General features: G+C 38.8%; 2 protein-coding genes across 5 annotated transcripts in view; one reads left to right on the top strand and one right to left on the bottom strand.

The window, feature by feature from the left end:
* klf12b (Kruppel-like factor 12b) overlaps positions 1–7,066 on the top strand; it is a 47,012-nt gene extending 39,946 nt beyond the window's left edge. For all 3 annotated transcript variants that reach the window (XM_044365762.1, XM_044365764.1, XM_044365765.1), the window contains exon 6: positions 2,799–7,066. In XM_044365762.1, coding sequence (XP_044221697.1) covers positions 2,799–2,980 — 182 coding nt within the window. In that variant the 3' untranslated portion in view covers positions 2,981–7,066. The remainder of the gene's footprint in view (positions 1–2,798) is intronic.
* Positions 7,067–8,778: 1,712 nt separating this feature from the next.
* On the bottom strand, positions 8,779–13,510 carry klf5b (Kruppel-like factor 5b). 2 transcript variants are annotated; one of them, XM_044366872.1, is made up of 4 exons: positions 13,183–13,510; positions 11,387–12,317; positions 11,208–11,267; positions 8,779–10,872 (listed from the first exon to the last, which is right to left on the bottom strand). In XM_044366872.1, the coding sequence occupies exons 1-4, from the start codon at positions 13,354–13,356 to the stop codon at positions 10,694–10,696; spliced, it is 1,344 nt and encodes a 447-aa protein (XP_044222807.1). In that variant the 5' UTR covers positions 13,357–13,510; the 3' UTR covers positions 8,779–10,693. The 2 variants fall into 2 exon arrangements, with proteins under 2 accessions (XP_044222807.1, XP_044222808.1); XM_044366873.1 differs by lacking the exon at positions 13,183–13,510 and adding an exon at positions 12,586–12,699.
* Positions 13,511–13,846: the final 336 nt, after the last annotated feature.

The raw sequence follows: 13,846 nt of genomic DNA, 5'->3' as shown, positions 1-13,846 counted from the left end.
CTGAACAAGTAGCTCCAAATATCTCCAAATCTTGTTGTGTCGACTTGTTTTTATTCAAGAACAGCACCGCTAACGAAGCTCCGCTAACTCCGTTATAAACATATTTAATTTCCTATAAGTTCTTCGCAAAAAAGCCTTCAATTAGTTTGTCAGTGGAAAGCTTTTAATATGAAGCAGCAGCAGCAGGAACTACTAGCCAGGTAGCCACTATTTCTCACGGTTGATTGCAAAGATACATAGTGCAAGACCAGGAGTTTGGGGCATGGAGTGGGAATGAAAGAGGCGCCATTCTCCCTATTACAAGTCAGTGTACCATCAAAATGGTCAAAATGGAGGCTGTTATTTTAAGGTAAAATAGTCATATAATGTTGTTTTAAGGAACTGATAGTTAATTTTAAATCTGGTTTAACAGGTTAAAGGTCAATGCAAAGAAATAGACAATAAAGAATTCAATTAATTGCCTGCTTAAAGGCATATACTGATATTGATACAACATTCATATCTTGTTAACCACAGCCCAAAATCACAACCTAAATAGTAAATAGTAGTAGAACATATAGTAATGTAGCAGACATTTAAAAGGAAGTATAGCCATGGCACAGTCTTGTTCAAAGAGGATTTCTAATTATTGGTTCAGTAAGACCTTGGTTGTGTCATAAATGACAACAGAAAATACAACAAGCATGATTGTCAGTGAATTACAGAACTTTCTCTCCTCCACTTATTACACTTTACATAGTCAAATGGAACAGTTATGTTGACATGCTGATGTGTCACCTTTGTAACTGTGCAACTCTAAACACAAGTTGCAATCTGAGACTTCAAAGAAAAGTGTCTTCTCTCCACCACTGCTGACAGAACCCTGTTAAATATATCCCACAGATATTACTCCACCCCTCCAGTAAACAGAGATGTTCTTGTTTTCTCTTTCTACTGTATCTCTTTCTTGCCAATCTGCTGTGTGTAAAGCAGTCACATGTTTATCGCTGTGTGAAAGGTGCTCACTGTTTCACAGTCGACAGTCACTGGTGAGACATAAACTGTTGACCATCTACCACAACCCTACCTTCTTTTTGTTCCGTCTTGGGTTTCTTTTGTGTGCTTGTTTACAACATTATGCACATGCACAGATTTACGACAGATATGATAGTACACTGTAAATACACACATAAACAGTCATGTCAGACATGCACGCAAAAGCACAAACACACTTTTCTATAGGGCTATAAGCAGTGACAAACTGTGACAAATTACTTAATCAAAAATGATATTGACCACTTATTGGAGAGGAAATGTCATGCCAGAATTTGTCAATGATAGAAATAACTCAGCAGTCATTAACCTCATTGAATAACATTGAGAAATAAAACAGCTTCCAGCTTTGATTGATGAAAATATGGGAGCGATAAGAATACCAGCCTTCTTACCTCATCTACTGCCTTAGTTACTCTATTGCAAGGCTGCACTGCCACCTGCTGGCAAAAATACTTATAATTGTCTTCAGTACCGTCCCAATTCCATTCTACATCATAACTGTATGTTGCTAAATCTTTATAGTATATTTTTGCAGTCAGTCCTGTAAACAAGATTTCAACTACTTGTTTATTGTCTAGCATCAACAAAAGTGCAACAGACTGCAGTTACAAATTATGAACTTTTATCCAGTATGCTGCTATTGTGCCAAGTTATAACATAGAGACTTAAAGGAGCATGTTGCCCTGTTTTAAATAGACAACCAACTTGCAACAAAGGTCCCCAGCTGGACGTGATCAAGGGATGTTGCAGTTCATAGTGGGCGTCTTAACCCCTGGGCCACCCCGTGTTTTAGAAATTTGGATCTACTTTTTTCTACCATACCAGCCATTCATTAATTTTCATACAAGCTTTTATGTGGCGCTTTTAAAGGTATTTAAAGATGCTTTACATACAGAAGATAAATGAGTTGGCAAAAAGAAGTTACACACAACAACAACAGAGCAGCAGGAAAGACACAGCAGGAGAAAGATAGAACATAAATGCCGTTAAAGAGAATAGAAGACAAAAAAGACTCTCATTTAAAAGTATCAGGCTAAGAGCTGAATATTAGTTTACCTTTAAAAAGGCTCAGTATAAAGTTCAGACTCTCAAATCAATCTGCACCTTCACTGTATTACCATTCAGTGATATGTAACAACTGTGATAGATCATACAATTCAAACAAAGTTTCAAGAGTCTACTAGTTGGTTTTTATACTGCTCAGAAATGAATGACTACAACAGCTAGGTGCCTGAAATGGTAGGAAAAATGTATCCAAAAATGTAATTAGTGTAGCGTGCATTCAAAAATGGCCAGCAAACATGTAATGTATACATATTGTGTAGATTTTAAAAAAGCACACATAAACATGCACACACACTGGTTAGACCTTAGACAGTGAACTATCATAAAGGTATGTTATGACCGCACTCTCAGTCTATTATGGAAACAGAAAGCAATGGTGCTGTTCATTGGACTTATTATGGGCTTTCATGCAAAACAGATAGCAGTTGTAATGTTTGACCTTGTAAAATATTATAATCATACAATGCTGAATTTTTGTTTTTATATGATATTTAAATATGCCATAATGGCTTAGCGTTATTCATATAATTCATTATATAGAAAGTCTTTGTGAGACATATCATCAGTTAAAAAGCATCAAGGTCAGAGTATGGCCACTAGCCGAGTTCCTCTGAATATGTTACTGTAAGTAGCCAGTGATGGTAATGAAATTATGATCTACAAGCTATTGAGTGTGTGCTGTGTTTTTTCGTCTCCAGGGGAAAAGCCATACAAATGCACCTGGGACGGCTGCACGTGGAAGTTTGCCCGCTCTGACGAGCTGACGAGGCATTACAGAAAACACACGGGGGTCAAGCCCTTCAAGTGTGCAGACTGTGACCGCAGCTTCTCCAGATCTGACCACTTGGCCCTGCACCGACGGAGACACATGCTGGTGTGAATCAGACAGATAGAAATAAAGAGAGAGAGAGAGATCAATGGAAACAGACACACACACGCACACATACACACAGGCAGCCGGGGGAGCAGGATCTCCCTATGAATGTTATTCAGCTGGCCTGGACGCACACACGCTCATATACCCACACAAACACACACACACACACATACACACACACTGTCATCCGTCGTAAGAAGAGATGATGGAGAGGTGCACAGAGCTTGTGGAGCACAAAACAGGGTCTCTTCTGGATCCTCTTTGGCTTGTAAGGAATAGACGGCAGGATCTTTTATCGTCATTGTTTGGAGTATAATAGGGAACTGTCTTTTACAGCACTGTTCGTAAATGTTTCACTTAGATTTTTAAGATGAACTCGCACTCTTTATTCGGACAAAAAAAAATGCAATCGCAACTGTCTCTTTTTTTGGTATCTTTCTTTTCATTGTTGTTCAAATGGCTGCTTTTCCAGCACTCATAATGTGAAAGACCCCATTGTACGGAATGGATTTCCTGTGTGAGCTCTAAAGAAGCAGAGAGAAGTCAGGCCTGGACTGGATCACAGGAAAAAGGATTTGGGCCTACAGGAGTTGGAGCCACAGGCAGTATTGTTGCGCCATGCCTCCCTGTGAGTCAGATTTGTGACCAACAGAGGACGCCATTTCATCACAGATGGTTCCTTTTGCCTGCTGGAGCCTGCTGTCGTGTTCGAGGCATCCCATATAGAAGCTGAAAGAGGGCTGGACTTTCACTCATCCCATAGCCAGCAAACCATAAACGACATTGAATCAAATAGCCACAACCTGAATGGATCAACCTCATCAACACATCCTCTGTTTCTGTATTCATTGCTTTATTTCAAACAATGAAAACATGCATATCATCACACCAGCAAAGAGACACACCATTTCCGACCCACCCACAGGGCCGGATTACCCCAAATCTCATCAGTGCTACTCTTTATGTTGAGCCTCTTGAAAGCATTTTCTTTAAAAAAAAAAATCTTTGGTGGATTTTGTGCTGTGATTAGCAATCAGTAAAGTGCAATCTTAAAGGATAAATATACTTTCAACGTTTTGTTTGTTGAATCTTGCTTTTTTTTTTTAAATGCCTGCTTTGCTTATGTTTGACTCAGAAAAATACAACCCCTCATGTACAGTGAACTTTGAAATAATCAGAGGAGATTTCCAGTATGTGAAAAAAAACAAAAAAAAAACAAAAAAAAAAAACAGAGGCACCTTACAGACTCTTTCATTCTGTCCCGATCGATCAGTTTTATTATTCAGATCTGTTTTCTCAGCTGGTTTTGACAGTGAAAAGAATTTGTGTTGTGGTTTTGCACGGCAGCACTTGATCATAAGCTGACCTTGACACCGGCTGCAGTGTTACAGGGATAGTGTGGTATCTGATGTACAATATACAGAAGAGCAATACATTCTGAACAAAGTGATGAGAAGGAAATGCCGGACCTTCTCTTTGTTCTGTTTGTTGATGTCAATATCCAAGGAGAAGCGTCCAGCTGGGCCGCCTCCTCAGTCTGTACACATGACTCCCTCTGTTACTGACTGGTTTGTAGCTCCAGCACAAGGCTCTAATTTGATTTATGTCTCCTGTTTCGCACCTGCAAGCAGCCCAGCCGCAGTTAACGAGTTACTCCAAATCATTTTATTTTATTTTGTCCCAAATACAGACAGTCACTTGAGATGTTCTCACCTCAGACCAGATATATGTTAAGATTGTTACCTGAGATTTGGTTATATAAAAAAATGCTGAAAAACGGAGGAATGACACACATGCATACAAACACTGTACATAAATAAAAATACACTTACACGTACATACACATTACAGTGAGTCTACATTTTAGAAGATGCAGTTATTGGCAGACAGAAATATCTTATCTCATAAAGAGCATCACAAAACATTAATGAAAGTAATTCAATTAATTATCTTTATTTTTTATAGTCATATTAGACATTTTTGCAAGTATTTCCTGCGCTCTTCATACCGTATAAGAGCTGCAGACATAAACTCAGAGTATCAAAGCCAACCCATATTATTTGATAGTGCTGCTAAATGCATTTATTGGACCGAAGCCAGTAAAAGGAAATATAACCTTTTTGATAATAGCACCTTGAAAACACACACACACACACACACACACACACACACACACACACACACACTCTCACATACAACATCCTCACTTTCAGTAACCAAATCCAGGAAGTCATTTCCACACATGCGCCCAATCTATGTGACACCCCTTCGATGTAATGGAAAATGGTAACATATGTTATCATTATTTATGTATATTGTTTGTGCACATGTGATTATGCCCAGTTGTATTATCATTTTGGCAAAAGCATATCAGCACCTTGTTTGTTTATTAGTATGATTTTCAAATTATTTTTATTTCAGATGTCAATTTATAAACGAATAATCATCATCATATTTTATCATCCATATAATGTATATAACATTTTATGATTGAGGGGCACTTCGTCATTGCATATAACTCTTTTTTTTCTGTAAAAAGGATCTTTTGAAATGTTGTAATATATGTGATAGTGAAGATTTAAGACAAACTTATTACAAAGATCTACAGCCTGTATATACATTGGAAAAATAGGGCTTTTGATTAGTAGATGCAGGAAATACATTTATACATGTAAAGTCTTTTTCAGAGACTGTAATTTATCTAATTTGATATACAGTGAAATGGGGCTAATGGTATTCATCATGTAAATGATCATAGTATGTGATGTTATATAACAGTTTTTTTTTTCTTGGTTTGTGGTTAACTAAGTTCATGATCAAATCATTTTTATTCCCAAGGCTGAACCAGTGTTTGCTATAATCAACAAATTATTTATATACATTAAGCGTATCAAGGTACTCGATTCCCTGCGTTGCTATTTTGCTATACCCAGACAAGAAATTATATTGATCAAGCACATATCAACAACACGTGTACTCTCGTATTCAGTATATGACTTTGCATGCCTTAATCCAACAGTTTTTGAAAAGATTCAATTAGACTTGAATTTTGATGGTGTCTCGACAAGACAGGGTGTATTGTATTTCCCTTCAGCATCTCTTTACGCATTTTAAAGCATAATTTTGTAACGGTAACCAGGGTCAAAGTTATGCAATAATAATAAATAGTGCCTCATATCACAAACTTGTAACATCAACTGCTCTGTGCAGAGTTTTCGATTTCAACATGTGTGCTCAAATTAATAAATTTCAAATGAGGAACCATGAATTCTGGAAAAAGCACAGACAACAATATGCAAGTCGGACCTCTAATGTTGAACTTTTCTTTTCGCACTGAGCCTTATGCCATTTTGTCAAATGCAGCATCCTCCCGTAACACGTTCACAGGCTGTTTATAGCACGCATTATTACTTTGCTTGCAATAAGTCACTTCCTCTAAGGGGAACAAAACTGAGTTACAAAGGCCTTTGGATGTTTCATCACATTAATTCAACATAGTGATTCCGTGGAAGATAATGAGGAGACTTACTCACAGGAAAATCCTGTGGCTGTAGAGTGATGCCTTTGTTAATGAATACTGATCTTACACTTCTCTATCAGTTCAATAGCTGTTTTGCTTTCTGTGTAACATCTGCTTTTGATTTCCTGGTTTTGAAAATTTTTGAGTAGTGAAGCCAATGCCTATGTTTCAAGTTTGCTGATATTACGTACAGTAATCGTTGTTCCTGTATTTATGTAAAGTGAGTGTAGTGTAAATATATTAAAAATCTTTTCATTCTTACCGTTTAAAAAAAATGTGATATTGCTCAGCATCGCTTCAAAAGGGAGATTCTGCTCATGGAATTCCACATCTGTAAAAGAAAAATTTTTAATCCTGATATTTTTCAAAACTTCAAGAACAGGTGTCCTTTTTTTCTGTTACGCTTTTCTTTTCTCCAAGAGTTGTTTAAGTATCCAGTCAGTGTTTTGCCTTTTTCTCTGTATTTTTCATATGGATGGAGCTGTGAAATTAAAATAAGTTCAAACATATACATGTATATTAATATGAATGGAGGCATGAAGGTTAATAAAATTGCATTTTGTATGTAACACGCTGGTACGGAGCTGGTTGCTATCTATGACTGAGATGGATGGTATGTGGTTTCGATGTCACTTAGACATCTGAGCACTGTACTCACATTCACTGGCATTCAGAGACCTAATCTTGGCATTAGGGAATATTTTTTTTTAAGATTATTTTTTGGCATTTATGCCTTCATGAGAAAGTGGGTAGTGAGGAGGCAGACAGGAAACAAGGGGAGAGAGAGACATGGGTACGACATGCAACAAGGGTCCCTAACTGGAATCAAACCAGGGACATTGCGGTCATGCGGCATGTGCAGTAACCAGTTGGCTACCAAAAATATTTTAAATGCAGTACAGTAGCATGTACACAGAGTACATCTGATCACTACAGGAAGGGGAAAAAAATCTTGGACAACCACAGATCTACTTGCTTGTTTCAATAAACAATAAATGCACAAAAATCCCTCGTACCTGAAAATCCTCAGCCACACATATTTAAACATCATGTACCTTTACATAATATCATGTTGCTTTGTTGCTATTATCTAGTACCAACAGAGAGTGGTATTTTAAGACCTGGTATGTTTTAACATAGCTTGTAGTGACTACAGCTTCTGAGAACAAGTTGCACTTATAAAAAAAACAAAAAAAACCACCCAGTACATCCTGTACACTACCCTATTATAACTGGATCTGGATGAATGTTTCTGTCAGCCAGAAAAGGATTCAGATGATTACAATAACAAGGTTTCAATTCCCACTCCACTAAGCATTTTGTTGTGCAGTATATCACATGCGTGATTTATCACTCACAGGAGCCTATGCTGTGTGGGATATACTGTAAAAGCAAAGTGCAGTGAAAAGGAGCTAAAAGCAAATAAGAGTGATATTATAACATTCCCCACAGGGAAGTTCCCTTGCGCTTAGGACAAGCTCAGACATCTCCGCTTTGTACAGCTTCTCTTGGCACCTTTTGTCAGCACCTCTGCTAGAAAAAGAAATCTTGATTTATTTTGATGACATACAATTGTCAATAAGAACAGCTGCATTGAGGTTGCTGCAGTCAAATGATGTGTTGCAGTTCCAAGAACCAAAGAACCTAAAAGAACTTGATCTGCAAAGATGATGTAACGACGAGAGATGGGAGGGAGGAATAAAGTCTTTATCCGTATTTAATCTAACATTGTAAAATGTTCATCTGTCAGCTTTCACAAATATTCCATGTAAATATCTGTTCTGTTCTTGTTTTCTCCTCTTAAATGCTTGTTTATCAAGCAAACAGTCCTCTTCCTTAACTGGCATCTATTTTCTTCTGAAGAAATCTACTTATAATATAATACATAATATCTTTGAGTGTAATTTCAACTCTCTGTCATTACTGCTGCAACTTGATGGGCTCTGACATCTGAAGACTTTTTGAATTCTACATCTTTGCATAATCCATACATCCAAGCTATTTCTATACAAAAAAATAAATCAAAATTACCACCACCGCAAAATCTATTTTCCACATTATTACTGGTAATCCTAATTCACAACCATACCACCTACACTGACCTTTTTATATATTTTATATATTATAAAATATAAAGCTAAAGCTGAATGTATTTTTTAAGTGGGGGTGTTCAATATGGAAACACAATCAGCTAATGTGGAGGAAAAAAAAACTGTATTAACAAGTTCTGTATTTACTTCTTGTGACAAAACAATATTTTAAAAAATCAGACATTCAAAAATAAATATTCAACACAAAACCTTTATTTGCACTGTGAGGCTACATCCTCATGTTATGAAGCTATGACACAAAGTATTATAACATTTTCCATGTGTCAACCATGTCAAAACATTTGTGTTTATTGCAATAATTCACTGGCACACACTCCATTGAGCTGCTACCTTGGCTGAAGGAAGTGATGACAGTGTCGACTGTAACAATAGTCTATAGTTTGATCTTTCTTAGGCTCTGCCAAACAATAAAAATAAAGTCTCCTTAAACAGCTGATACAAAATATACATATTTGAAAAAACATATAGAAACTCCAAAAATCAATTTTGCTCAACTAGTCTCAAATTATTAAGAAATTTGGTCATAAATAGAAATTGCTGTATTGTGGAAATAAGGAGGGGCAGCCAAAACTCAGAATCATTTTAGCAGAGTACATGATAAAAGAACATTGTCCCAAGGGGACAGCTTTGATTTCCATTCATCAAAAAAAAAAAAAAAAAAAAAAAAATTTAAAGGCACTTTCAAAAGGAGTTTGAGTACATGGATTGTAGTCAAAGAAACCGTACGCAGATGTTCTGACTGGCAGGTGCTCAGTCCGATTCTAAAAAAAAAATCCAAACTCACAGACACCACTTATGAAGACAAATAATCAGTGATATGATGCTGTTATCCAGTTATGAGCGGAACAAAATATCCAACATGATATGCAACCAAAACAATGTCAAGATGAACAAGTCTCGACTCGTCTATCATAACTTCCAGGAGAGAGAAAATAACTCTGACCTACGGTTGAAATGCTGTGTACTCAAAATTGTTGTAAATTAAGTTTGAGCAGTTATATAAACAGTTCTCTTCTATACCATCTACTATAAAATGACGTATTGCTGTGTGGCTGAAGTTCACATGGGACAAAACAAGCCCAAAAAAAATGAGTTAAACCTTTTCAATAATTGAATAAAATCATGCAGTATTCATAGAAGTCCTGAAACTGTTTTAGAGAACAACAAAGCAGTTGCTTCTGCACCGTTTGTATTTATCACTGCACCTGCCAGAGGACATGTAACACTTTCCGTAATGACCATATCTTTGTTAATCTGTAAAAGTTAAGATATAGAACATTCATAATGTTAATATAATTAATATCTTATACCAATTCTCTTCCTTTTCTGTCAGTATCATGAGTAAACTTAGATTTTGTTTTGCTTTGATTAAAGTTCTCCTCGGTGGGAAAGTAACCAATAACCCTGGCAGTGTTAAAGTCATACTGTAAGCACCGCATTGACCTTCTTCACAATCTCCTACTTTGTCTTTTGGGACATCCACAACTTGTACAACTTTTGACTAACTGCTTTGTTTCTTTTTATATTACACACACACACACAATATCGATCCTGCTGGCCAAAACAACATATCCTTTGACCTTCCAGTTCATGACAACACTTGATCTACTGCTGCTCTGACTGTTTGTCAGTTTGCTATTTAAGTGAATTAAATGAATGCCCATACGACACAGTATTGATATGATCTGTACAAAGACAACCTTGAAAAGAAAATATGGATATTTCCTGTAAAGTTGTTCATGTACTTAGCAGAAAAACAAAAATCTAATAAAAATACAGATTTAAAAAGATTATTATTTCATGATTACATTTGGCTAATGATTTTTTTTGACTGACACTTTTGCAAATGTCCCCCAGTATTGGGGCATACAGTGGAAATAAAATAAGGCAACAGCAATATTTAATCTTTTTACAATAAAAGAAACAAGTACTTGTGGGCCAGCACTGCTAAGAATATCTCCACTGGGGAGAAAGTGGAATAATCCACAGTTTTTCATATGTTTGTTTGCTGATATGTAAGTACCATTTCATTTTTATTCACAAAAATAAAAAAAAGATTGACTTGACTTGCAGGAGGGTGTGTTTCTAGCTCTGGTGTCTCTTCATGTGAAGTGCCAGGTGATCTGAGCGGGAGAAGCAGCGGTTACACACTCCGCACTGGAAAGGCTTTGCCCCGGTGTGTTTCCTGAAATGGCGAGTCAGCTCATCAGAACGAGCGAATCGCCACTCACATCCCTCCCAGGAGCACTGATACGGTTTCTCTCCTTCAGCAAGAAAAAAAGCAAAGAAAAAAAAAGCAAAGTGATGAAAACACATTATTTAAAAGTACAGAATATTTTCTAAAAACTGACTAATGAATGAGTTTTGATGATGAAAAAGCTGAGACAAGTCTCAACTGTGAGCCATAAATCACAGTGTGTCCTGTCTTTCTCCCTACCCCCCTTTATGAGAGCTGCAGGGTTTATGTGGTTTGACAGCAGTGAGATGTGGGCCAGGTCTGTCAGCAGACAGACTGCATCTGCATGCCAAGTACATTCTTCTGCCTGGCAACATCACACTTTCACCCCAAAATAAGAAAGTGCAACTCAAAACATTTTACCTGTGTGGGTGCGTAGGTGGGCTTTTAGATGAGAAGACTTGGTGTACACTTTCTTGCACCCTAAAAGAAAAGACATTAAGATCAATATAATGTGAATGATACAGGAAGTGTTGAAACAGAAACAGCTTTATGGTGTTGCAGACAACTTTATTGTTGTGCAAACTGGTGAAAAGACTCACCTGGGACATCACAGTGGTGAATCCGTCTTCTCTCCAGATCAGGATTATTCCTTCGGTTGTACTTCAGTGGAGCTGACTGGGCCAACACTGGGGACAGTGGGCCAACACCTGGCGACGTCTGAACTGGTGTCAGGCTTGAAAGCTGGGCTGGTCCAGGACCCGGGCTCTGGACTAATCCCACACTGGAATTCCGGTCCGGGCTTTGGATCGGAGCGACACTAGAGGTCTGTCCTGGATCAATGGGATTATGGGTCTGAAAAGTTAACTTAGATGCAATGCTGGCTTCGTAGGAGGGAGGCGGCGAGAGATTGTGAAGGAGCTCCTTCCCCCTTTCTGGACTTGGGGGCTCAGAGCTTGGCGGAGAAGGTGGCAAGTAGGTCGGTCTTTGCTGATGGCCTAAGTGTCGATTGAATGGAAAACACTCGTTCTGTAGACCGCTTGCAGGTTTAGCGTTATTCTGCACTGGGCCTACATGGACATTCCCAATAGGAAGATTTAGCGGTGCCATGGGGATGGAGTTCAGCTGTGACCCGTGAACGATCTGCTCCAAATCAGAGTTCAAAAGCTGAAACAGGGGAACATCCTGGAAATCTGGCACTTCCTGTTTGACGAAAAAGTTGCCGCTAGCTGTATCTGCTGTACTATAAACCCCTGGGTACTCTGTTAGCGTCGGCGGCACCGCGTTGCCCTGACAGGTGGGGTGCATCAGAGAGTGGGAGGGCTCTGTTTTGATCTGTCTCATAGTCCTACAGAGGCCAGGGTGCAGGTATGTGACGTCAGGAAGGAGCAGACTCATGTTGACGCTGTAAGGGGAGGCAAAGTCTTCGGTGAAAGGCGGCTCTAGCATCAGAGCGCTGTCCCTGCACAACATTTTGGAATTTAACGTCTCCTGCGGATGCTGAGACAAGTAGTTGTCCATCTCTGGTTTACCCTGAAATGCAAAAGAGAAGGAAATTATCAAACTTCATGTTGGTATATAAAGTTTTGTTGGATCATCCAAATGCAGTGGTATTAGAAAAACACAGGTGTCCACTAATTGATTTTAGCTCACAGAGCCTCCTTTAAAACTTGATACTGCAAAAGCAGTAAAATCAGCACTGACTTTAATGCCTCACTGACTCTCTTTGTAAAGAATATTAATTCCAGCCCCCTAAAAAAGACCAGCTGACAAATGCAAAAGCGTGAACAAACCTACATACCAGCCTCCACTGATGCTGAAGCGTCGTACGACTGACAAAATAACAAAACTAACTGGTGTGAATCAATTTGGGGATGCATTTGGGGCCTGCGCTTGTGTACACACACACGCACACACACACACTGCCACATCAAAGACACCACTAACCAACTCCCTCCACCACCACCACCTCCCTCCCCCCCCTTTACAAGCAGCAGACGCCCTTCTGAAAAAGCTCCAGCCTAAGCTGTTTGGAAATACACGGCTGAAATTAGAACATCCAGTTGCTCTGCAGCGCTATGCATCCTCCGCGCAAGTTTCGGGGACGGGTGCAACGTTTCACATCGCAGCCATGCCCGGCGTGCGATTCAGCTCGGTCAGTGAATGTCAGCATCAACACAGACATTCAAAGCTCACAATTTCAGTCACGAGTTGGCTCAGTAGCCGTGAATATTATAACAAATGAACATCATAAGCCTTCCTTCGATATTAGGCCTACATCTTTAATGAAAACAGCCTGTTTTGCTTTGATCAGCAACATCTTCCTACACCATAAGGGCATCAGTAAACACTGTGATGCTCTGACAGACGCGAAAGGAAAGAAAATGTAATCTCCTACCAGATTGTTGTCATGAAAAGAGGAAGTTTCCGGGATGGCATCCCTCGTGTTACAGAGCACTTGTCCATGATCTACACCTCTCAGACCGTCGGCTGTCAGTGGTGCGGTTTTATGGAGAAACTGCGCGTCCTGCCCCGGGGCAACCCAAACATTATTCCTCACGGCAGCGGCCATAAAAGCGGAGCTACGGTCCTAATCTCTTAAAAAAAATAAATGAAGCATAGGTATTGTTTTGTTTCGAAACAATCTGTACGAGCAAAGCGGCAGCTGTCAAACGTTCATTCTCTCAATTTTGCGCTGGCTTGTCAAATTACGCAACTGCGTGATATCAGCGCGTCTGCAGGGCGGGGCTGAACATGTACAAAATAAACAGGACAAGCAGGCGATCGGGATACACCTAGTGTAATGAATACTGTGGTTGTGTGATGAGGAGAAATGGCTGAAGGTAGAGGGGATAAAAGAGCAATTGAGGAAGATGAAGGTGTTTGTGTCCGTAAAAGAGCAGTTTATAGTTTATTCACAGACTCACAGAAAAAAAAAGTGAGTCACTGGTGTAATCAGTGCACTATTGCAGGGTCATGTTGAACATGCTGTGTGCCTTCTTAAACTTTCACATGACTTGTGATCTGTTTAAGCTGGTCATGTCTAAACCTAAAAGAAATAT

The sequence above is a fragment of the Thunnus albacares genome, chromosome 11 (assembly GCF_914725855.1).
Source record: "Thunnus albacares chromosome 11, fThuAlb1.1, whole genome shotgun sequence".
NCBI lineage: Eukaryota > Metazoa > Chordata > Actinopteri > Scombriformes > Scombridae > Thunnus > Thunnus albacares.
Note: the sequence above shows the minus strand (reverse complement) of the source record. Positions and strands in the feature narration are given on the sequence as shown.